General features: G+C 45.6%; 1 protein-coding gene across 1 annotated transcript; it reads left to right on the forward strand.

The window, feature by feature from the left end:
- Positions 1-11,075: 11,075 nt before the first annotated feature.
- On the forward strand, positions 11,076-11,399 carry LOC139384602 (rheacalcin-1-like). Its single transcript, XM_071129425.1, has one exon. It carries the CDS (start codon positions 11,076-11,078, stop codon positions 11,397-11,399), a length of 324 nt encoding a protein of 107 aa, XP_070985526.1.
- The last annotated feature ends 15,030 nt before the right edge of the window (positions 11,400-26,429 follow it).

The following is a 26,429-nucleotide window of genomic DNA, read 5'->3' on the forward strand; positions in this document are numbered from 1 at the left end:
AACCAGAAGGCACAATTTTCGTGTTTTTTTATTTATAGAAAGCTAGGGGCACTCTCCAAGACTCATCATTTACAAACGAAGCATTTGCTTTAGTGAGTCCGCCAGATCAGAAGCAGTAGGGATGACTAAGGATGTTCTCTTGATAAGTGCATGAATTGGACAATATCCTGCTAAGCATTTGATATTTAGTACTTTTGGGTGTCAGGGAAACTTTAGGGAGTAAAAAGTACTTTCTATGTAATGGAGTAAAAGTAAAAGTTGTCAAAAATATAAATAGTAAAGTACAAATAACCCCAAAAACTACTTAAGTAGTACTTCAAAGTATTTTTACTCAAGTAATTTACATCACTGATCACATGTGCCCTACAGAAAATACTGCTAAACAACAGCCTCTTGATAGCTGCACACTAGAAAAATAAAAGGTAACTACACCCCCCAAAAGATTCTCAAACATTTCCCCTACTTTAAACGTTTTTTAAACATTATTATTATTTTTTTATTTCACCTTTATTTAACCAGGTAGGCCAGTTGAAAAAAAGTTCTCATTTACAACTGCGAGTTGGCCAAGATAAAGCAAAGAAGTGCGACACAAAAAACAACACAGAGTTACACATGGAATAAACAAGCGTACATTCAATAACACAATAGAAAAACTATATACAGTGTGTGCAAATGGTGTGAGAAGGTAAGGCAATAAATAGGCCATAGTAGGAAAGTATTTACATTTTAGCAAATTAACACTGGAGTGATAGATGAGCAGATGATGATGTGTAAGTAGAAAGAAATACTGGTGTGCAAAAGAGCAGAAAAGTAAATAAAAACCATATGGGGATGAGGTAGGTAGATTGGGTGGGCTATTTACAGATGGGTTATGTACAGCTGCAGCGATGGGTTAGCTGCTCAGATAGCTAATGTTTAAAGTTAGTGAGGGAAATATAAGTCTCCAGCTTCAGCGATTTTTGCAATTCGTTCCAGTCATTGGCAGCAGAGAACTGGAAGGAAAGGCGGCCAAATGAGGTGTTGGCTTTGGGGATGACCAGTGAGATATACCTGCTGGAGCGCGTGCTACGGGTGGGCGCTGTTATCGTGACCAGTGAGCTGAGATATCAAATCAAATTTTCAAATTTGACGGAGCTTTACCTAGCATAGACTTATAGATAACCTGGAGCCAGTGGGTCTGGCGACGAATATGTAGGGAGGGCCAGCTGACTAGAGTATACAGGTCGCAGTGGTGGGTGGTATAAGGGGCTTTGGTGACAAAACGGATGGCACTGTGATAGACTGCATCCAGTTTGCAGAGTAGAGTATTGGAAGCTGTTTTGTAAATGACATCGCCGAAGTCGAGGATTGGTAGGATAGTCAGTTTTACGAGGGTATGTTTGGCAGCGTGAGTGAAGGAGGCTTTGTTGCGAAATAGGAAGCCGATTCTAGATTTCATTTTGGATTGGAGATGTTTAATATGAGTCTGAAAGGAGAGTTTACAGTCTAGCCAGACACCTAGATATTTGTAGTTGTCCACATAATCTAAGTCAGAACCGTCCAGAGTGGTGATGCTAGTCGGTCGGGCGGGTGCAGGCTGCAAACGTTTGAAAGCATTTGGTTTTCCTAGCATTTAAGAGTAGTTGGTTGCCACGGAATGAGTGTTGTATGGCATTGAAGCTCGTTTGGAGGTTAGTTAACACAGTGTCCAAAGAGGGGCCAGATGTATACAGAATGGTGTCGTCTGCGTAGAGGTGGATCAGGGAATCACCCGCAGCAAAGCAACATCGTTGATACAGTGGGGAGAACAAGTATTTGATACACTGCCGATCTTGCAGGTTTTCCTACTTATAAAGCATGTAGAGGTCTGTAATTTTTATCATAGGTACACTTCAACTGTGAGAGACAGAATCTAAAACAAAAATCCAGAAAGTCACATTGTATGATTTATAAGTAATTAATTTGCATTTTATTGCATGACATGAGTATTTGATCACCTACCAACCAGTAAGAATTCCGGCTCTCACAGACCTGTTAGTTTTCTTTAAGAAGCCCACCTGTTCTCCACCTGTATTAACTGCACCTGTTTGAACTCATTACCTGTATAAAAGACACCTGTCCACACACTCAATCAAACAGACTCCAACCTCTCCACAATGGCCAAGACCAGAGGGCTGTGTAAGGGCATCAGATATAAAATTGTAGACCTTCACAAGGCTGGGATGGGCTACATGACAATAGGCAAGCAGCTTGGTGAGAAGGCAACAACTGTTGGCGCAATTATTAGAAAATGGAAGAAGTTCAAGATGACGGTCAATCACCCTCGGTCTGGGGCTCCATGCAAGATCTCACCTCGTGGGGCATCAATGATCATGAGGAAGGTGAGGGATCAGCCCAGAACTACACGGCAGGACCTGGTCAATGACCTGAAGAGAGCTGGGACCACAGTCTCAAAGAAAACCATTAGTAACACACTACGCCGTCATGGATTAAAATCCTGCAGCGCACTCAAGCCAGCGCATGTCCAGGCCCGTCTGAAGTTTGCCAATGACCATCTGGATGATCCAGAGGAGGAATGGGAGAAGGTCATGTGGTCTGATGAGATAAAAATAGAGCTTTATGGTCTGAACTCCACTCGCTGTGTTTGGAGGAAGAAGAAGGATGAGTACAACCCCAAGAACACCATCCAAACCGTGAAGCATGGAGGTGGAAACATCATTATTTGGGGATGCTTTTCTGCAAAGGGGACAGGATGATTGCACCGTATTGAGGGGAGGATGGATGGGGCCATGTATCGCGAGATCTTGGCCAACAACCTCCTTCCCTCAGTAAGAGCATTGAAGATGGGTCGTGCTGGGTCTTCCAGCATGACAAAGACCCGAAACACACAGCCAGGGCAACTAAGGAGTGGCCCCGTAAGAAGCATCTCAAGGTCCTGGAGTGGCCTAGCCAGTCTCCAGACCTGAACCCAATAGAAAATCTTTGGAGGGAGCTGAAAGTCCGTATTGCCCAGCGACAGCCCCCAAAATCCCTGCTGCAGTGTGTGCAAACTTGGTCAAGAACTACAGGAAACGTATGATCTCTGTAATTCCAAACAAAGGTTTCTGTACCAAATATTAAGTTCTGCTTTTCTGATGTATCAAATACTTATGTCATGCAATAAAATGCAAATTAATTACTTAAAAATCATACAATGTGATTTTCTGGATTTTTGTTTTAGATTCCGTTTCTCACAGTTGAAGTGGACCTATGATAAAAATGACAGACCTCTACATGCTTTGTAAGTAGGCAAACCTGCAAAATCGGCAGTGTATCAAATACTTGTTCTCCCCACTGTATATACAGAGAAAAGAGTCAGCCCGAGATTTGAACCCTGTGGTACCCCCATAGAGACTGCCAGAGGTCCGGACAACAGGCCCTCCGATTTGACACACTGAACTCTGTCTGAGAAGTAGTTGGTGAACCAGGGGAGGCAGTCATTTGAGAAACCAAGGCTGTTGAGTCTGCCGATAAGAATACGGTGATTGACAGAGTTGAAAGCCTTGGCCAGGTTGATGAAGACGGCTTCATCAGGATTCAGACACGGCAAGCACTTCAGAGTTGGCGGAGTGTGCTAAAGCAGTAAGTAAAACAAACTTAGGGAGGAGACTTCTGATGTAAACATGCGTGAAACCAAGGCTTTTTCGGTTACAGAAGTCAACAAATGAGAGTGCCTGGGGACACGCAGGGCCTGGGTTAACCTCCACATCACCCGAGGAACAGAGGAGGAGTAGGATGAGGGTACGGCTAAAGGCTATCAAAACTGGTTGTCTAGTGCGTTGGGGACAGAGAATAAAAGGAGCAGATTTCTGGGCGTGGTAGAATAGATTCAGTTATCTCTTGATGTGGTTTAGGCATTGTTGTGGACTTAACATCAAACTTAGTTGTTTTCTATTTTTAAAATGTGTGATTTGTAGAGTGAAAATCAGAAAAAAAACAGGGAACACGGAAACCTGGAAAAACAAAACAAAGAAAACATCATTTTGGAAAATTACTCAACGGAATCTGGCTAAAAATGTAAACAGATTTTATAGGGCCCAACATGGCCCAGTAACTCACTGGCCCAGGCCGTGGAGTTGGAAGTGCAAAACTATTTTACCACACCAGGTAAATACTGGGAAAAATCCCAAATGGAAATTCGACATTGGTCTGGACCCAAATCAGGGTAGGTCCGCCAAGGCCATGGCCCAGTTAGTCTTTTGGGCCAGGTCTTGGAGATGGAAACACGAAAGGTAGCATTGGTCGGCTAAACACTGGAGTCAAATGTGACAATGGAAATGTGCCAATATGAGCCCCTAAACACAACTTTGCAATACTTAATCACTTTTGTTAGCCCATTTGTGTGGTAGTTGGGGCATAAAAACTGAGCAGTGTCAGGGTTAAATACCAGAACAGGTACTGGTTCAGGAAAGCACAGGTGATAGCTGGGAACTGTTTACCTGAATCACATTTCCTTATGTTTGTTCTGGTATTTAACCCTGAAGCTGCTCCCTCCTAATGTCCCATCTGCTAAACAGAGAATTTCTGGGACAATTCAAGGTTAACTTTAGAAAAGGGTCAAGTCTAGAAAAAGTAATGCGCTCTGTTTGTATTGAGATCAGATGATTCATTTCGGAGAAATTTAGCAGAATGTCGGCAAAATTTAATCTTGCTCCATCTTCTCCCTCTGCCTTGCCACTGCACTTCCTCTCATCATCACATTTGGTAGAATAGAAGCCCTTAATGGACTTCTCAGGTTTTTCTCCAATATAGGTTTCCCCTTCACCTGTTGCCAGGCTGAGGGGAAGTGGGACAAAGTGAATTTCAAAGACACGTGTAGTGACATTGCAGAAAAAACACATACCGTGTCTGAATTGCATTGTCACGATGATGGAGGAGTCATTAGAATTCACATGATAATGCATGGTAAAGTGATGATAATGGCAGGATATACTACACTATGATTTGTATCAGGAGTAGGCTGCCAGCACAGAAGACATAAAGTATACACCCATGACCTGAAAGACTGCATTCTTGGCAGTTGAAACAAATCAGCCTATAAATATTTGCTCTCAAGTTTCGGAAAAGGGGTTGTGAAGGAGTGGCCTTCACTAGAGAGACATTCATTTTAAAGCATTTATTCCAAGTATTTATAGAGCAAGTTGTGTTTGTGTAGGTCATTATTTAATCCAGTCATTTGCCAAACTCCCCACCCACTGGGCACACCAGGTAATTTCAACGTAGACAAATTGGGTAATATTTGTTTGAGACATTGATCAATGAGATTAAAACTATATTCACCCAGTCAAAAAGACAGACAAAAGTTAGTTCAATATTCAATGTTTTATCACTAGACGTTCAAACATCTAAAAGCACAACCAAATTCCACTAGAATTTATTTGGGGGGTTTAGTTTTCACCCGAATTGTCTATCACTGCACTTTCAACCATTCAAAAGCACAGCGACGTTCAAATGGGGAATACAATGCCTGTAACGGTTTTCCGTATGAGAAGGAGAGTCGGACCAAAATGCAGCGTGATTATTGCAATCCATGTTTAATGAAGAAACAAACTAAACACAAACACTACCAAAACAATAAACTTAACGAAAACCGAAACAGCCTATACTTGTGTAACCTAACAAAGAACAATGACATCAGGACACTAAGGACAATCACCCACAAACACACAGTGAAACCCAGGCTACCTAAATATGGTTCCCAATCAGAGACAATGACTAACACCTGCCTCTGATTGAGAACCATATCAGGCCAGACATAGAAATAGACAAACAAGACATCCAACATAGAATGCCCACCCAGTTCACGTCCTGACCAACACTAAAACAAGGAAAACACACACGAACGATGGTCAGAACGTGACAGTACCCCCCCTCCAAGGTGCGGACTCCGGACGCACAACTTAAACCTATAGGGGAGGGTGTGGGTGGGCATCTGTCCGCGGTGGCTTCTCTGGCGCTGGACGTGGACCCCACTCCATAATAGTCTTTGTCCACCTCCTTAGCGTCCCTAGATAGGTGACCCTCCTAAGAGACAGCTCGGGACAGAGGGGAAGCTCGGAACAGAAGGACAGCTCGGGACAGAGGTAGCTCGGGACTGATGGGTAGCTCAGCACTGAGAGGAAGCTCAGCACTGAGAGGAAGCTCAGGCAGGTGGTTGGATCCGGCAGATCCTGGCTGGCTGGCGGTTCTGGAAGATCCTGGCTGACTGGCGGATCCGGAAGATCCTGGCTGACTGGCGGATCCGGAAGATCCTGGCTGACTGGCGGATCCGGAAGATCCTGGCTGACTGGCGGATCCGGAAGATCCTGGCTGACTGGCGGATCCGGAAGATCCTGGCTGACTGGCGGATCCGGAAGAGTCTGGTAGACTGGCGGATCCGAAAGAGTCTGGTAGACTGGCGGATCCGAAAGAGTCTGGTAGACTGGCGGATCCGAAAGAGTCTGGTAGACTGGCGGATCCGAAAGAGTCTGGTCGACTGGCGGATCCGAAAGAGTCTGGTCGACTGGCGGATCCGAAAGAGTCTGGTCGACTGGCGGATCCGGAAGAGTCTGGTCGACTGGCGGATCCGGAAGAGTCTGGTCGACTGGCGGATCCGGAAGAGTCTGGTCGACTGGCGGATCCGGAAGAGTCTGGTCGACTGGCAGATCTGGAAGAGTCTGGTCGACTGGCAGATCTGGAAGAGTCTGGTCGACTGGCAGATCTGGAAGAGTCTGGTCGACTGGCAGATCTGGAAGAGTCTGGTCGACTGGCAGATCTGGAAGATTCTGGTCGACTGGCAGATCTGGAAGAGTCTGGTCGACTGGCAGATCTGGAAGAGTCTGGTCGACTGGCAGATCTGGAAGAGTCTGGTCGACTGGCAGATCTGGAAGAGTCTGGTCGACTGGCAGATCTGGAAGAGTCCGGTCGACTGGCAGATCTGGCTGCTCCATGCTGACTGGCTGCTCCATGATGACTGGCAGCTCTGGCTGCTCCATGCTGACTGGCTGCTCCATGCTGACTGGCTGCTCCATGCTGACTGGCTGCTCTGGCTGCTCCATGCTGACTGGCGGCCCTGGCTGCTCCATGCTGACTGGCGGCCCTGGCTGCTCCATGCTGACTGGCGGCCCTGGCTGCTCCATGCTGACTGGCGGCCCTGGCTGCTCCATGCTGACTGGCAGCTCTGGCGGCTCCATGCTAACTGGCAGCTCTGGCGGCTCCTTGCAGACTGGCAGCTCTGGCGGCTCCTTGCAGACTGGCAGCTCTGGCGGCTCCTTGCAGACTGGCAGCTCTGGCGGCTCCTTGCAGACTGGCAGCTCTGGCGGCTCCTTGCAGACTGGCAGCTCTGGCGGCTCCTTGCAGACTGGCAGCTCTGGCGGCTCCTTGCAGACTGGCAGCTTTGGCGGCATCCTGCAGACAGGCAGCTCTGGCGGCTCCTTGCAGACTGGCAGCTCCTTGCAGACTGGCAGCTCCTTGCAGACTGGCAGCTCCTTGCAGACTGGCAGCTCCTTGCAGACTGGCAGCTCCTTGCAGACTGGCAGCTCCTTGCAGACTGACAGCTCCTTGCAGACTGACAGCTCCTTGCAGACTGACAGCTCCTTGCAGACTGACAGCTCCTTGCAGACTGACAGCTCCTTGCAGACTGACAGTTCTGAACAGGCGGGAGACTCCGGCAGCGCTGTAGAGAAGGAAGGCTCTAACAGCGCTAAACAGGCGGGAGACTCCGACAGCGGTGGAGAGGAGGAGGGCTCCGACAGCGCTGGACAGGCGAGGCGCACTGTAGGCCTGATGCGTGGTGCTGGCACTGGTGGTACTGGGCCGAGGACACGCACAGGAAGCCTGGTGCGGGGAGCTGCTACCGGAGGGCTGGGGTGTGGAGGTGGTACTGGAAAGACCGGACCGTGCAGGCGTACTGGAGCTCTTGAGCACCGAGCCTGCCCAACCTTACCTGGTTGAATGCTCACGGTCGCCCTGCCAGTGCTGCTAGGTGGAATAGCCCGCACTGGGCTATGCAGGCGAACCGGAGACACCGAGCGCAAGGCTGGTGCCATGTAAGCCGGCCCAAGGAGACGCACTGGGGACCAGCTGCGTAGAGCCGGCTTCATGGCATTAGGCTCGACGCTCAATCTAGCCCGGCCGACACGCGGAGCTGGAATATACCGCACTGGGCTATGAACCCGCACTGGAGACACCGTGCGCACCACTGCATAACACGGTGCCTGTCCGGTCTCTCTAGCCCCCCGGTAAGCACAGGGAGTTTGCGCAGGTCTCCTACCTGGCGTAGCCATACTCCCTTTTAGCCCCCCCCCCAAGAAATTTTTGGGGCTGGCTCTCAGGCTTCCATCCGCGTCGCCGTGCTGCCTCCTCATACCAGCGCCTCTCCGCTTTCGCCGCCTCCAGTTCTTCTTTGGGGCGGCGATATTCTCCTGGCTGAGCCCAGGGTCCTCTTCCTTCTAATTCGTCCTCCCATGTCCATACCTCCTCTTTGGGCTGCTCCTGTTGCCTCTTCTCCTGCTGCACCTTTGGGCGGCTACACTCCCCTGGTTTAGCCCAGGGTCCTCTCCCGTCGAGGATTTCCTCCCATGTCCAGAAATCCTTATTGCGCATCTCCTCGCGCTGCTCCTGCTTGTTGACACGCTGCTTGGTCCTTTTGTGGTGGGGTGATTCTGTAACGGTTTTCCGTATGAGAAGGAGAGTCGGACCAAAATGCAGCGTGATTATTGCAATCCATGTTTAATGAAGAAACAAACTAAACACAAACACTACCAAAACAATAAACTTAACGAAAACCGAAACAGCCTATACTTGTGTAACCTAACAAAGAACAATGACACTAAGGACAATCACCCACAAACACACAGTGAAACCCAGGCTACCTAAATATGGTTCCCAATCAGAGACAATGACTAACACCTGCCTCTGATTGAGAACCATATCAGGCCAGACATAGAAATAGACAAACAAGACATCCAACATAGAATGCCCACCCAGTTCACGTCCTGACCAACACTAAAACAAGGAAAACACACACGAACGATGGTCAGAACGTGACAATGGCAGGTATTTTGTTTATTTATAACAGATGAATGTGTTATCACTGTGACTTATCTAATAGCAGAAACTCATTTATTTGAGTTATTTAACCAGGCAAGTCAGTTTAGAAAAAGTTCTTATTTACAATGACGACCTACCCCGGACAAACCCTAACCCGGACGATGCTAGGCCAATTGTGCGCCGCCCTATGGGACTCCCAATCACGGCTGGTTGTGATACAGCCTGGAATTAAACCAAGGTCTGTAGTGACGCCTTTAGCACTGAGATTTAGTGCCTTAGACGGCTGCGCCACCTGGATTGCAGTTGAGATTATATTAAAAGTACATGGTGCAAGTGATCAATGCCGTTCGAGATTCTGCACAGATTATTGCAGCGATCTCCACAGACCTGCAATGATCTATGCATGCTATCTTCAACATGAACACTTTATATGATTATATAAGAAGAAATAGTTACATTAACCTCAACATTTGTCCATGGATGTGTTACTCATTTTAAGGTTGAATGTTACATCAGTTTGTAAAATACAGTAGCCTTAATGATGGTGTTGGAGTTGTGCGCTGCCACTCAGTCGTGGGTAAACAGGGAGTACAGGAGGGGACTGAGAACGCACCCCTAAGAGGCCCCTGTGTTGAGGGTCAGCATGGCAGTTGTTGTCTCATAGCTCAATAACTCAGCATCAATAACCCAACAACCCAACTAAGTGACCCAAATGGCTGGGTCAGAATAACTTAACTTGTATTCTGTCCAACACTTATCCGAGTTGGATTGTCTAACCCAGCATTTTTAGAGTGTAGCCAGGCAAGAACAGGCCTACCAGTCCCAGAGACCCTGTAATGCTGATTGTAACCCTAAACCCCTACATTCCTATACAAAAAAAATAGATGACACATACACAATAAATCAAATGTATTTTTCATTCAGTGTGTCATTATAGAGTAGTTACCGGTTCCGCATCACCATTAAATGCATATAGTAACCATTTTCATCTTTACAAATGCATGACATTGCTTTATTCAATACAGTGAGATAACTCAATGTGACATATTCATGGTTTGCCAGTTCTACAAACAAAATGTATACAAAGTACTGTAGAATAAAGTAATAATCGAATCACCTATTAAAATAAATCTTATTAAGTGGGCCTTTTCCTTGTGAGAGTTAAGAGTATAGAAAGTATATTCCACAGAGAAGCCATCTAACATAAATACAATACGCTCAAAGTCTTCAAATAAACTCTTTACAAAAGTGTGCGTCAACAGTTGCTCTGTTGTGTCACCCTGTGTTAAAAGAAGAGAAGTGTCAAACCTCTGATGGAAGAGCTCATCCAGGTCTCCCTCTAGTGCTGAGTTGGTCCCCCTCAGTCCTCTCATCACCTGCACTGCCCACACAAAGTACTCCTGAACATGCTCTGCCATCCAACCTGGCAACCACAATACAGAATAAATGTAAGATATGGGGGGGTAGATAAAGATATGGACAGTCAGACAACCAGAGAGGGAAGCAAGCAAGTGAAGAGAAGCAAAGAGCCAGATAGAGAGAGAGATAAAATAAGAGATGTCAGTTTATTGTGTAGTATGACATTCTATGCCATTTGACTGCAGTTCAGTTGGTTGAATCAAGATGACTGAATAAATACAGAGACAGACACATAAAGATAGACAAACAGATGAAGAGCACGCGAGGGAGAGAGAGAGATACAAGAGAGAGAGAGAGAAAGAGAGAAACAATCAGGGTGTCCCCCCACGTGGCCAATGGCCCACCTCTTGGCCGCAGCCATCCTATTTCCCAAGTAAAAATACCCTTTGAATGACCAAAACATCACCCATAATATTTTTTCACTATTAAAATGCTCAGAATTGGTCAGGAAAGGAGAACTCGGCATTTAGGATTTGTGCAGCAGATCAGCCAAATGATGGCCTCAATGAGAACTGTGTCATTGTATGGCAAGGCAAATGGTATGATAAGGCGTGGAGTGATAAAAACATATATTCTGCTACAAGGAGAAGCTGATCCTGGTTCAGGAGATGAAGACGTGGGAGGAGGCTCTGGAGTACTGCAGGGGTCACTACACCGACTTCCCCAGCCTGCTCTCTAAGACTGAACATCTCCAGGCCCAGAGCAAGATGGAGGGTGCCCAGACCAACCATGTGTGGACGGGTCTGATCTTCCTGGCCAGAGAATGGCTGTGGGTGAACGGGGACCACCTGGAGTACCAGGCCTGGTCTGGCGGGAAGCTGTCCCACTGCCCCGCTCAATACCTCCACTGTGGGACCCTGACCAGAGATGGAGAGCACTGGGGAACCAGGAACTGTGAGGAGAGGAGGAACTTCCTCTGCTACAGAGCGTGAGCCTCCAGAGGAGAGAGATATTACTGTAGTAGATATGATTATCTATGGATGTTCTCTACTTATTACAAGTTAACGCTGTGATTGATTATTCACTCTATTTACTTGTTGGAGAATATTAACCTATTGGGTGTGTGTTTTCTACAATAGTCTATTATTACTGTATCTATAGATGCTGTGGTTATAATAGTGTGTGACTTGTGAGTTTTGATTTACATTTAATTGAGTTGGGAATTAAAATAGTTTTTTTAAACAAGTCATTCGATTTAGGTGGAGTAACAAAATAAACAAGAAATCACAAAATTCCTTCAGGTTGATGACTCTGCAAATCCAATCAGTTTTCCTCTTAATCATGTTCTGAATGAAAAACATAGATTATTATTATTATTTTTTTATTACATGGAAACAAAGTTGAATCAACCAGTTTGTGTACAGTGGGAAGTCACCTAGCTCACATGATGTTTCATAATTATATAACATGATAAAAGAGTAAGAATGCTAAGATGCTGCTGTATGCTAGTTACTAGCATCTTGTTGGTACATGTAAACTCCACGTTAAAGCCTTCTTCAGCCTGTAGGCCTAAGTCTGTGTATCATTACTATTAGCTCAGACAGTAATAGTAGATATGAACGTACATATCATGTATTGTATATCATGTCATGAAACTGACTGTTTGTATGAAATAAACAATTGACATAGACAATATTCCTTCTCATTTTTATTGGTGCACCTACAGTGCCTTCTGGAAGTATTCATACCCCTTGACTTTTTCCAAATGTTGTTGTGTTGCAGCCTGAAATTAAAATGGATGAAGATAAGATTTTTGTCACCGGCCTACACACAATACAATACCCGATAATGTCAAAGTGGAATGATGTTTTTTACATTTTTACTAATTCATAAAAACGAAAAGCTGAAATGTCTTGAGTCAATAAGTATACAAGCCCCTTGTTATAGCAAGCCTAAATAAGTTCAGGAGTATGTACACTACCGTTCAAAAGTTTAGGATTACTTGGAAATGTCCTTGTTTTTGAAAGAAATGCACATTTTTTGTCCATTAAAATAACATCAAATTGATCAGAAATACAGTGTAGACATTGTTAATGTTGAAAATGACTACTGTAGCTGGAAACGGCTGATTTTTAATGGAATATCTACATGGGTGTTACAGAGGCCCATTATCAGCAACCATCACTCCTGTGTTCCAATGGCACGTTGTGTTAGCTAATCCAAGTTTATCATTTAAAAAGGCCAATTGATCATTAGAAAACCTTTTTGCAATTATTTTAGCACAGCTGAAAACTGTTGTTCTGATTAAAGGAGCAATAAAACTGGCCTTCTTTAGACTAGTTGAGTATCTGGAGCATCAGCATTTGTGGGTTCGATTACAGGCTCAAAATGGCCAGAAACAAAGACCTTTCTTCTGAAACTCGTCAGTCGATTCTTGTTCTGAGAAATTAAGGCTATTCCATGCGAGAAATTGCCAAGAAACTGAAGATCTCATTCAACGCTGTTTACTACGCCCTTCACAGAACAGCGAAAACTGGCTCTAACCAGAATAGAAAGAAGAGTGGGGGGGGGGCCGGTGCACAACTGAGCAAGAGGAAAAGTACATTAGAGTGTCTAGTTTGAGAAACAGACGCCTCACAAGTCCTCAACTGGCAGCTTTATTAAATAGTACCCTCAAAACACCAGTCTCAACATCAACAGCGAAGAGGCGACTCCGGGATGCTGGCCTTCTGTGCTTAACAAGTAACATAATAAGTTGCATGGACTCACTATGTGTACAATAATAGTGTTTAACATGATTTTTGAATGACTATCTCAACTCTGTACCTCACACATACAATTATCTGTAAGGTCCCAACATGTTATGGGAATGCTTGTAATTGTTAAGGACTGGGGAGTTTCTCCAGGACAAAAAAAATAAACAGAATGCAGCTAACCACAGGCAAAATTCTAGAGGAAAACCTGGTTCAGTCTGCTTTCCATCAGACACTGGGAGATGAATTGACCTTTCAACAGGACAATAACCTAAAACACAAAGCCAAATCTACACTGGAGTTGCTTACCAAGAAGACAGTGAATATTCCTCAGTGGCCGATCTACAGTTTTTACTTAAATCTACTTGAAAATATATGGCAAGTCCTGAAAATGTTTGTCTAGCAATGATCAACAACCAATTTGAAAGAGCTTAAAGAATTTTTAAAAGAATAATGGGAAAATGTTGCACAATCCAGGTGTGGAAAGCTCTTAGAGATTTACCCAGAAAGACTCACAACTGTAATCGGGGATTCTGACATGTACTGACTCATGTAAATTAGATATTTCTGTATTTCATTTTTAATACATTTTTTAAAATGTATTCTAAAAACATAATTTCACTTTGTCATTATGGGGTATTGTGTGTAGATGGGTGAGGAAAAAAATGATTTAAAACATTTTGAATTTAGGCTGTAATACATCAAAATGTGGAACAAGTCTAGGGGGATGAATACTTTCTGAAGGCATTGTTGGGCTTTACCAGCTCCCTACTGTGAATCACAACGTTGGACAAAATACAGTGCCTTGCGAAAGTATTCGGCCCCCTTGAACTTTGCGACCTTTTGCCACATTTCAGGCTTCAAACATAAAGATATAAAACTGTATTTTTTTGTGAAGAATCAACAACAAGTGGGACACAATCATGAAGTGGAACAACATTTATTGGATATTTCAAACTTTTTTAACAAATCAAAAACTGAAAAATTGGGCGTGCAAAATTATTCAGCCCCCTTAAGTTAATACTTTGTAGCGCCACCTTTTGCTGCGATTACAGCTGTAAGTCGCTTGGGGTATGTCTCTATCAGTTTTGCACATCGAGAGACTGAATTTTTTTCCCATTCCTCCTTGCAAAACAGCTCGAGCTCAGTGAGGTTGGATGGAGAGCATTTGTGAACAGCAGTTTTCAGTTCTTTCCACAGATTCTTGATTGGATTCAGGTCTGGACTTTGACTTGGCCATTCTAACACCTGGATATGTTTCTTTTTGAACCATTCCATTGTAGATTTTGCTTTATGTTTTGGATCATTGTCTTGTTGGAAGACAAATCTCCGTCCCAGTCTCAGGTCTTTTGCAGACTCCATCAGGTTTTCTTCCAGAATGGTCCTGTATTTGGCTCCATCCATCTTCCCATCAATTTTAACCATCTTCCCTGTCCCTGCTGAAGAAAAGCAGGCCCAAACCATGATGCTGCCACCACCATGTTTGACAGTGAGGATGGTGTGTTCAGCTGTGTTGCTTTTACGCCAAACATAATGTTTTGCATTGTTGCCAAAAAGTTAAATTTTGGTTTCATCTGACCAGAGCACCTTCTTCCACATGTTTGGTGTGTCTCCCAGGTGGCTTGTGGCAAACTTTAAACGACACTTTTTATGGATATCTTTAAGAAATGGCTTTCTTCTTGCCACTCTTCCATAAAGGCCAGATTTGTGCAATATACGACTGATTGTTGTCCTATGGACAGAGTCTCCCACCTCAGCTGTAGATCTCTGCAGTTCATCCAGAGTGATCATGGGCCTCTTGGCTGCATCTCTGATCAGTCTTCTCCTTGTATGAGCTGAAAGTTTAGAGGGACGGCCAGGTCTTGGTAGATTTGCAGTGGTCTGATACTCCTTCCATTTCAATATTATCGCTTGCACAGTGCTCCTTGGGATGTTTAAAGCTTGGGAAATCTTTTTGTATCCAAATCCGGCTTTAAACTTCTTCACAACAGTATCTCGGACCTGCCTGGTGTGTTCCTTGTTCTTCATGATGCTCTCTGCGCTTTTAACAGACCTCTGAGACTATCATAGTGCAGGTGCATTTATACGGAGACTTGATTACACACAGGTGGATTGTATTTATCATCATTAGTCATTTAGGTCAACATTGGATCATTCAGAGATCCTCACTGAACTTCTGGAGAGAGTTTGCTGCACAGAAAGTAAAGGGGCTGAATAATTTTGCACGCCCAATTTTTCAGTTTTTGATTTGTTAAAAAGTTTGAAATATCCAATAAATGTCGTTCCACTTCATGATTGTGTCCCACTTGTTGTTGATTCTTCACAAAAAAATACAGTTTTATATCTTTATGTTTGAAGCCTGAAATGTGGCAAAAGGTCGCAAAGTTCAAGGGGGCCGAATACTTTCGCAAGGCACTGTACATCACACAATACATTAAAATTGTTTTATAGTAATGACCAACAACCAGAGCGTGAAACATAAAAAAATAAAAATAATGGGCAAATGTTGCACAATCCAGGTGTGGAAAGCTATCAGAGACTTACCCATGCAGAAAGACTCACAGCTGTATTCGCTGCCAAAGGTGCTTCTACAAAGTATTGACTAAGGGGTGTGAATACTAAACTGGCAAACATTTCCAAAAACATGTTTTCAATTTGTCATTATAGGGTATTATGTGTAGATGGGTGAGACAAACTATTGAATCCCTTTTGAGTTCAGGCTGTAGCACAACAAAATGTGGAATAAGTCAAGGGGTATGAATACTTTCTGGCACAGTAGCAACAGATATGTCAAGGAAATAAATAGCAGAACATTTCGTTGAGAGAGCACACATTCTCGCTGATAACCTGTCATGTGCCATGAAATACGATATGCCTGAAATAATTAAAATAGTTACTAAGTATTTACACGGTTTGTGGTTACAAAAAGATGTCATCCAAAATCCACCTGAAGGAAACATAGAACTGACAATAACTGAACATCTTTTACAATTAGTAGTGAATCTGTGATGATATTATTAGACCACTGTTGAATTGATAGGACATTAACATATACAACAATATTTTACATAATTCTGATGATTTCAATTGAATTGAACTAATTTCTAACCTAGAATACTCATATATCAATTTTTTTTTTTTTATGAAGTGTTAACATCTGTGTCTGTGATTCTTGGCATATTTTTCTTTATTGGATGTACTGATATAGAGAGGAATGAAAGTTTAAAGGTGCAGGGTGAGTTTTGAAACCCCGCCAAGTTGGGCAATGTGTGGTCCGACATCGGCAGCACTACCACATGAGCAGACTCTGGCACAAATATGAATGCTTTTACTGTGCCCCTATCCAGGGAATAGCAGTCGTGGAAAAAGTACCCAATTGTCATGCTTGAGTAAATGTAAAGATACCATAATAGAAAATGACCCAGTAGTCACCCAGTAAAATACTACTTGAGAAAAAGTCTACAAGTATTTGGTTTTAAATATACTTAAGTATCAAAAGTAAATGCAATTGCAAAAATGTACTTCAGTATCAAAAGTATAAATAATTTCAAATTCCTTATATTAAGCAAACCAGATGGCACAGTTGTTCATGTTCTTACAACTTTGTATGTGTATGGGGAAATGTATGGAGTAAAAAGTACATTACTTTCTTAAGGAATCTAGTAAAGTAAAAGTAGTCAAAAATATAAATTGTAAAGTACAGATGCCCCAAAAACGACTTAAGTAGGGGTCTTTTTGCCCTCAGAACAGCCTCAATTTGTCAGGGCATGGACTCTACAAGGTGTCAAAAGCGTTCCACATGGATGCTGGCCCATGTTGGCTCCAAAACTTACCACAGTTGTGTCAAGTTGGCTGGATGTCCTTTGGGTGGTGGACAATGTTCCCTCTACAGGGGACCAGATGCATATCTCTTCCAGGACTGTCGTGCAGAAGAAATGCCAGGCTGTGCAGAGACACAAGATTGAAAGTTCTCCCCATTAGTTTGCACTATAAACAGTGTCGATTTTAGCATATAAATCTTGGTGGGGCAACCGCAAAAAAAAAGATGTTTGATGCATGCCAGCAAAGCCACAACACTAAACAATACATTAATTGCACTATAACGGCGACAAGAGGTGCCCAAAAACATTCAGAGCCTACATAAAGCTGTCCCAACAGCAGAGTCATTGGCCACAGAAATGACGTCAAATCACGTTATATGTACAGCAGCTTTGATTGGACTGATCATATCAACATCTTACTTCATGAATCAAGTCTACTGGAAAATCATTTTTAGTCCTTGTCATAGGAAGAGATATAATGAAGAGAAAATATAGATAAAACGTATCAGTGCTCATCGGCCATTGGACATAAACATTACACAAGCTGGAAATCGCAAAATCAACAATGAGTTGTTTGGAAGGAATCGGTGACAGTGGCTAACTGCAAGCATTGCAACTGGGAAGTCAGCACAATGGAGTGAATCCTTACCACCGCTGCACCTGGCTATCAGCGGAGCCTTGTCTGGCAGCAAAACAATTCATTCAGCCTCATTTACTGCCTTTTTAAAAACATACCTGATATGGCTGACCATATCTCCCTGGCATATTACATCATTTATGCAGCAGCATATAAGACATTTTTGGACTCACCTTGTTGTGCGCGGCGGTCCTTCTTTGGCAAATTTTGTCATCAAAGAAAAAGATTTACAATTCTAAGTTGGATGACCGTTCAAAACGTATTCTCCCAGTCGGACTTCCCAGTTGGATGACCGTTCAAAACGTATTCTCCCAGTCGGACTTCCCAGTTGGATGACCGTTCAAAACGTATTCTCCCAGTCGGACTTCCCAGTTGGATGACCGTTCAAAACGTATTCTCCCAGTCGGACTTCCCAGTTGGATGACCGTTCAAAACGTATTCTCCCAGTCGGACTTCCCAGTTGGATGACCGTTCAAAACGTATTCTCCCAGTCGGACTTCCCAGTTGGATGACCGTTCAAAACGTATTCTCCCAGTCTGACTTCCCAGTTGGATGACCGTTCAAAACGTATTCTCCCAGTCGGACTTCCCAGTTGGATGACCGTTCAAAACGTATTCTCCCAGTCTGACTTCCCAGTTGTATGACCGTTCAAAACGTATTCTCCCAGTCGGACTTCCCAGTTGGATGACCGTTCAAAACGTATTCTCCCAGTCGGACTTCCCAGTTGTATGACCGTTCAAAACGTATTCTCCCAGTCTGACTTCCCAGTTGTATGACCGTTCAAAACGTATTCTCCCAGTCGGACTTCCCAGTTGGATGACCGTTCAAAACGTATTCTCCCAGTCGGACTTCCCAGTTGGATGACCGTTCAAAACGTATTCTCCCAGTCGGACTTCCCAGTTGGATGACCGTTCAAAACGTATTCTCCCAGTCGGACTTCCCAGTTGGATGACCGTTCAAAACGTATTCTCCCAGTCGGACTTCCCAGTTGGATGACCGTTCAAAACGTATTCTCCCAGTCGGACTTCCCAGTTGGATGACCGTTCAAAACGTATTCTCCCAGTCGGACTTCCCAGTTGGATGACCGTTCAAAACGTATTCTCCCAGTCGGACTTCCCAGTTGGATGACCGTTCAAAACGTATTCTCCCAGTCGGACTTCCCAGTTGTATGACCGTTCAAAACGTATTCTCCCAGTCTGACTTCCCAGTTGTATGACCGTTCAAAACGTATTCTCCCAGTCGGACTTCCCAGTTGGATGACCGTTCAAAACGTATTCTCCCAGTCGGACTTCCCAGTTGGATGACCGTTCAAAACGTATTCTCCCAGTCGGACTTCCCAGTTGGATGACCGTTCAAAACGTATTCTCCCAGTCGGACTTCCCAGTTGGATGACCGTTCAAAACGTATTCTCCCAGTCGGACTTCCCAGTTGGATGACCGTTCAAAACGTATTCTCCCAGTCGGACTTCCCAGTTGGATGACCGTTCAAAACGTATTCTCCCAGTCGGACTTCCCAGTTGGATGACCGTTCAAAACGTATTCTCCCAGTCGGACTTCCCAGTTGGATGACCGTTCAAAACGTATTCTCCCAGTCGGACTTCCCAGTTGGATGACCGTTCAAAACGTATTCTCCCAGTCGGACTTCCCAGTTGGATGACCGTTCAAAACGTATTCTCCCAGTCGGACTTCCCAGTTGGATGACCGTTCAAAACGTATTCTCCCAGTCGGACTTCCCAGTTGGATGACCGTTCAAAACGTATTTTCCCAGTCGGACTTCCCAGTTGGATGACCGTTCAAAACGTATTTTCCCAGTCGGACTTCCCAGTTGCAATGCTTGCAGTTATCCACTGTCACGGATTCCTTCCAAACAACTCATTGTTGAATTTGAATTTCCAACTTGTTGTGTAATGTTTATGTCCAATGGCCGATGAGCACCGATACGTTTTATCTATATTTTTTCTTCATTATTTTGCGATCGGAGGCCGAGCAGTTGCCATACCAGGCAGTGATGCAACCAGTCACGATGCTCTCGATTGAGCAGCTATGGAACCTTTTGAGGATCTGAAGACCCATGTCAAATATTTTCAGTCTCCTGAGGGGGAATAGGTTTTGTCGTGCCCTCTTCACGACTGTCTTGGAGTGCTTGGACCATGTTAGTTTGTTGGTAATGTGGACATCAAGGTACTTGAAAATCTCAACCTGCTCCACCGCAGCCCCGTCGATGGGAATGGGGGAGTGCTCGGTCCTCTTTTTCCTGTAGTCCACAATCATCTCCTTTGTCTTCATCACTTTGAGGGAGACGTTGTTGTCCTGGCACCACATGGCCAGGTCTCTGACCTCCTCCCTATAGGCTGTCTCGTCGCTGTCTGTGATCAGGCCTACCGCTGTTGTGCCACCGGCAAACTTAATGATGGTGTTGGAGTCGTGCCTGGCAGTACAGTTATGAGTGAACAGGAACTACAGGAGAGGACTGAGCACGCACCCCTGAGGGGCCCCAGTATTGAGGCGCAGCGTTGCGGATTTGTTGTTACTTACCCTTACCACCTGGGGGCGGACCATCAGGAAGTCCAGAATCCAGTTGCAAAGGGAGGTGTTTAGTCTCAGGGTCCTTAGCTTATTGATGAGCTTTGAGGACACTATGGTGTTGAACGTAGTGAATGAATAACATTCTCACATAGGTGTTCCTTTTGTCCAGGTGGGAAAGGGCAGTGTGGAGTGCAATAGAGATTGCATCATCTGTGGATCTGTTGGGGTGTTATGCAAATCGGAGTGGGTCGAAGTGTCTGGGATAATGGTGTTGATGTGAGCCATGACCACCCTTTCAAAGCACTTCATGGCTACAGACGTGAGTGCTACAGGTCACTAGTCATTTAGGCAGGTTACCTTATTGTTCTTGGGCACAGGCACTATGGTGGTCTGCTTAAAACATGTTGGTATTACAGACTCGGACAGAGAGAGGTTGAAAATGTCAGTGAGGACACTTGCCATTTGGTCAGCGCATGCTCGCAGTACACGTCCTGGTAATCCATCTGGCCCCGCAGCCTTGTGAATGTTTAAAGATCTTACTCACATCGGCTGTGGAGAGCGTGATCACACAGTCTTCCTGAACAGCTGGTGCTCTCATACATGTTTGAGTGTTATTTGCCTCGAAGCGAGCATCGAAGTAGTTTAGCTCGTCTGGTAGGCTCGTTTCACTGGGCAGCTCTCGGCTGTGCTTCCCTTTGTAGTCTGTAATGGTTTGCAAGCCCTGCCACATTCGACGAGCTTCAGAGCCGGTGTAGTACGATTCAATCTTTGTTCTGTATTGATGCTTTGCCGGTTTGATGGTTCATCGGAGGGCATAGCGGGATTTCTTATAAGCTTCCGGGTTAGAGTCCTGCTCCTTGAAAGCGGCAACTCTAGCCTTTAGCTCAGTGCGGATGTTGCCTGTAATCCATGGCTTCGGATTGGGGTATGTACGTACTGTCACTGTGGGGAAGACGTCATCAATGCACTCATTGATGAAGCCAATGAATGATGTGGTGTACTCCTCAATACCATCGGAGGAATCCCGGAACATATTCCAGTCTGTGATAGCAAAACAGTCATGTAGCTTAGCATCTGCTTCATCTGACCACTTTTTTATTGATCTAGTCACTGGTGCTTCCTGCTTTCATTTGAGCTTGTAAGCAGGAATCAGAAGGAAAGAATTATGGTCAGATTTGCCAAATGGAGTGCGAGGGAGAGCTTTGTATGTGTCTCTGTGTGTGGAGTAATGGTGGTCCAGAGTGTTTTCCCCTCTGGTAGCACATTTAACATGCTGATTGAAATTTGGTAAAACAGACTTAAGTTTCCCTGCATTAAAGTTCCCGGCTACTAGGAGCGCCTCCTCTGGGTGAACGTTTTCTTGTTTGCTTATGGCGGAATACAGCTCATTCAATGCTGTCTTAGTGCCAGCAGCGTTGTATTTTGAGACAGTTTTGAACATGCAAATAAGCCAATAGGCAGAGGGGTAGTCTATATTTTCTAATTATATGTTTGGTACTAATAATGAATTGTATTTTGTAAAGTGGTTTCCTGCATCATACAACATAATACAATGCAATTTACAGTCACCGACTTGGCCCATGGTGTTACAGACCAAGTAAAAAAGTTTGAATTCATGTTAAGCCCTTCATAATGTAAAAACGTTTTTAGAAGTCTCATGCAATGTAGGCCTGTATTGAACACCACATACAGACAGACTACTGTAGGCAATATCATAGAAATCAAATGCCATTTCCATGGGAAAATGTGATGGGATTTGCTCCATTGGTTTTGTTGGTAGGCCTACATTATGCTGAAATACAGTGCATTTAGAAAGTATTCAGACCCATTGACTTTTTCTACATTTTGTTACGTTACAGAGAGTTTATTCCCCCTCATCTCCACCTCATCTACACACAATACCCCATAATGGCAAAGCAAAAACAGGTTTTTAGACATTTTAGCAAATGTATAATTCTTTACAAATTTAAATATCAAATTTACATAAGACTTCAGACCCTTTACTCAGTACTTTGTTGAAGCTCCATTGCCAGCGATTACAGGCTCGAGACTTCTTGGGTATGACGCTATAAGCTTGGCAGACCTGTATTTGGGGAGTTTCTCCAATTTTTCTCTGCAGATCCTCTCAAGCTCTGTCAGGTTGGATGGGGAGAGTCACTGCACAGCTATTTTCAGGTCTCTCCAGAGATGTTCAATCTTGTTCAAGTCCGGGCTCTGGCTGGGCCACTCAAGGACCTTCAGAGACTTGTCCCAAAGCCACTCCTGCGTTGTCTTGGCTGTGTGCTTAGGGTCATGGTCCTGTTGGAAGGTGAACCTTCATCCCACTCTGAGGTCCTGAATGATCTGGAGCAGGTTTTCATCAAGGGTCTCTTTCTGTACTTTGCTCCATTCACCTTTCCCTCGATGCTGACTAATCTCCCAGTCCCTGCCACTGACAAACATCCCCACAGTATGATGCTGCCACCACCATGCTTCATGGTTTCCTCCAGACGTGACGCTTGGCATTCAGTCCAAAGAGTTCAATCTTAGTTTCATCAGACCAGAGAATTTTGCTTCTCATGGTCGGAGAGTCTTTTAGGTGCTTTTGGTAACCAAGCAGGCTGTCATGTGCCTTTTACTGAGGAGTGGCTTCCGTCTAGCCACTCTACCATAATTACCTGATTGGTGGAGTGCTGCAGAGATGGTTGTCCTGCTGGAAGGTTCTCTCATCTCCACAGAGGAACTCTGGAGCTCTGTCAGAGTGACACACAGGTTCTTGGTCACCTCCTTGACCAAGGGCCTTCTCCCACGATTGCTCAGTTTGGCCGGGCAGCTAGCTCTAGGAATAGTCTTGGTGGTTCCAAACTTCTTCCATTTAAGAATGATGGAGGCCACTGTGTTCTTGGGGACCTTCAATGCTGCAGGAATGTTTTGGTACCCTTCCCCAGATCTGTGCCTTGACCCAATCCTGTCTCGGAGCTCAACGGACAATTCTTTCGATCTCATGTCTTGGTTTTTACTCTGACATGCACTGTCAACTGTGGGACCTTATATGGACAGGTGTGTGTCTTTCCAAATCATGTCCAATCAATTGAATTTACCACAGGTGGACTCCAATCAAGTTGGAGAAATATCTCAAGGATGACTTATGGAATACTTATGTAAATCAATTAGTTCTGTTTTTACATTTGTTATAAATTAGAAAAACCTGTTTTCGCATTGTCATTATGGGGTATTGTGTGTAGATTGTTTAGGGGGAAAAACATTTTTAAAATCGGTTTTAAATTAAGGCTGTAACATAACAAAATGTGGAAAAAGTCAAGGGGTCTGAATACTTTCCGAACACACTGTATATCCTCTCACAGGTTCAGAAGTCCAGCACTGCACTTATTTTCTGCTTCTTTAACTACATTTGTTTTAGTCTTCATCCTGAAATTCAAGAGCACTGTTTGATTGACATGGGTGTTTGTGGTGGAGGGAAAAAATATACTGTTTGTAAATGTATAATTACAACCTATGGAATTTAGTAGATGAATGCCCGGTTTAGGGGACAATGTACACCATTGGTTTCGTGTTAAGAATATAATCTTTGGTCCAGCCCGTTATTTTACACAGATTACATTCCACGGTGCTTGTGGTTGTTACAATGACTATTACTGGACACAACTGTCAGATGAAACCGATTCATTGACTATTATTATTATTATTACGTGTATTTGATGGCCCCGAGGCTGGAATCAGATATATTGTATCAGATATAGTTAGCTAAGTTCATTTGGAGTATATCAGTAACCAAACTACAACAACAACAAAGCCATACACAAGGACACTTCCCAGACAACAGGTTTCCCAGATCCCCCTCTGTCTCGCCGTCCCCCTCCTTCAGTACCTTCCTCCTCCCACCTCTGTCTCTCTCCCTCCTTCTGTACCTTCCTCCCCCCTCTGTCTCTCTCTCCTCCAGTACCTTCCTCCCCCTCTGTCTCTCTCCCTCCTTCCGTACCTTCCTCCTTCCTCCCCCCTGTCTCTCTCCCTCCTTCCGTACCTTCCTCCCCCCTCTGTCTGTCTCTCTCTCCCTCCTTCCTGTCTCTCTCCCTCCTTACCTTCCTCCCTCCCTCCCCCCTCTGTACCTTCCTCTCTGTCTCTCTCCCTCCTTCCGTACCCTGTCCTCTCCCCCCTACCTTCCTCCCCCTCTGTCTCTCTCCCTCCTTCCGTACCTTCCTCTCCCCCTCTGTCTCTCTCCCTCCTTCCGTACCTTCCTCCCACCTCTGTCTCTCTCCCTCCTTCCGTACCTTCCTCCCCCCTCTGTCTCTCTCCCTCCTTCCGTACCTTCCTCCCCCCTCTGTCTCTCTCTTCCGTCCTTCCTACCTCTGTCTCCTCCCCCCTCTGTCCCCTCTCTGTCTCTCTCCCTCCTTCTGTACCTTCCTCCCCCCTCTGTCTCTCTCCCTCCTTCCGTATCTTCCTCCCCCCTCTGTCTCTCTCCCTCCTTCTGTACCTTCCTCCGCCCTGTGTCTCTCTCCCTCCTTCCGTACCTTCCTCCCCCTTCTGTCTCTCTCCCTCCTTCCGTACCTTCCTCCCCCCTCTGTCTCTCTCCCTCCTTCCGTACCTTCCTCCCCCCTCTGTCTCTCTCCCTCCTTCCGTACCTTCCTCCCCCTCTGTCTCTCTCCCTCCTTCCATACCTTCCTCCCCCCTCTGTCTCTCTCCCTCCTTCCTGTACCTTCCTCCAGCTGTCTGTCTCTCCCTCCTTCCTCTTCCTCCCCCCTCTGTCTCTCTCCCTCCCTACCTTCCTCCGCCCTCTGTCTCTCTCCCTCCTTCCATACCTTCCTCCCCCCTCTGTCTCTCTCCCTCCTTCCATACCTTCCTCCCCCCTGTCTCTCTCCCTCCTTCCATACCTTCCTCCCCCCTCTGTCTGTCTCTCCCTCCTTCCTTACCTTCCTCCAGCTGTCTCTCTCCCTCCTTCCTACCTTCCTCCCCCCTCTGTCTGTCTCTCCCTCTTCCTACCTTGCTCCAGCTCTGTCTGTCTCTCCCTCCTTCCTCCCCCCTCTGTCTCTCTCTCCCTCCTTCCTTACCTTCTCTCTCCCTCCTTCCTTACCTTCCTCCCTCTGTCTGTCTCTCCCTCCTTCCTCCCCCCTCTGTCTCTCCCTCCTTCCTCCCCCCTCTGTCTGTCTCTCCCTCCTTCCTCCCCCCTCTGTCTCTCTCTCCCTCCTTCCTTACCTTCCTCCCCTCTGTCTGTCTCCCCCTCCTTCCTTACCTTCCTCCCCCCTCTGTCTCTCTCTCTCCCTCTGTCTGTCTCTCCCTACCTTCCTCCCCCTCTGTCTGTCTCTCCCTCCTTCCTTACCTCCTCCCCTCTGTCTGTCTCTCCCTCCTTCCTTACCTTCCTCCCCTCTGTCTCTCCCTCCTCTCTCTGTCTCTCTCTCCCTCCTTCCTTAACTTCCTCCCCTCTGTCTGTCTCTCCCTCCTTCCATACCTTCCTCCCCCCTCTGTCTCTCTCTCTCTCTCCTCCTTCCTCTTCCCCTCTGTCTCTCTCTCCCTCCTTCCTTACCTTCCTCCCCTCTGTCTCTCTCTCCCTCCTTCCTTACCTTCCTCCCCTCTGTCTGTCTCTCCCTCCTTCCTTACCTTCCTCCCTCTGTCTGTCTCTCTCCCTCCTTCCTCTGTCTCTCTCTCCCTCCTCCTCCCCCCTCTGTCTCTCTCTTCCTCCTTCCTCCCCCTCTGTCTCTCTCTCCCTCCTTCCTTACCTTCCTCCCCTCTGTCTCTCTCTCCCTCCTTCCTTACCTTCCTCCCCTCTGTCTGTCTCTCCCTCCTTCCTTACCTTCCTCCCCTCTGTCTGTCTCTCCCTCCTTCCTTACCTTCCTCCCCTCTGTCTGTCTCTCCCTCCTTCCTTACCTTCCTCCCCTCTGTCTGTCTCTCTCTTCCTCCTTCCTCCCCCTCTGTCTGTCTCTCCCTCCTTCCTTACCTTCCTCCCCTCTGTCTGTCTCTCCCTCCTTCCTTACCTTCCTCCCCTCTGTCTCTCTCCCTCCTTCCTTACCTTCCTCCCCTCTGTCTGTCTCCCCCTCCTTCCTTACCTTCCTCCCCCCTCTGTCTCTCCCTCCTTCCTCCCCCCTCTGTCTGTCTCTCCCTCCTTCCTCCCCCCTCTGTCTGTCTCCCCCTCCTTCCTTACCTTCCTCCCCTCTGTCTGTCTCTCCCTCCTTCCTTACCTTCCTCCCCTCTGTCTCTCTCTCCCTCCTTCCTTAACTTCCTCCCCTCTGTCTGTCTCTCCCTCCTTCCTTACCTTCCTCCCCCCTCTGTCTCTCTCCCTCCTTCCTCCCCCCTC

The sequence above is a fragment of the Oncorhynchus clarkii genome, chromosome 26 (genome assembly GCF_045791955.1).
Source record: "Oncorhynchus clarkii lewisi isolate Uvic-CL-2024 chromosome 26, UVic_Ocla_1.0, whole genome shotgun sequence".
Classification (NCBI taxonomy): domain Eukaryota; kingdom Metazoa; phylum Chordata; class Actinopteri; order Salmoniformes; family Salmonidae; genus Oncorhynchus; species Oncorhynchus clarkii.

Excerpts from the sequence above, each read along its gene's own strand:
- LOC139384602 (XM_071129425.1), top strand. The coding sequence starts at position 11,076 with ATGAAGACGTGGGAGGAGGCTCTGGAGTACTGCAGGGGTCACTACACC.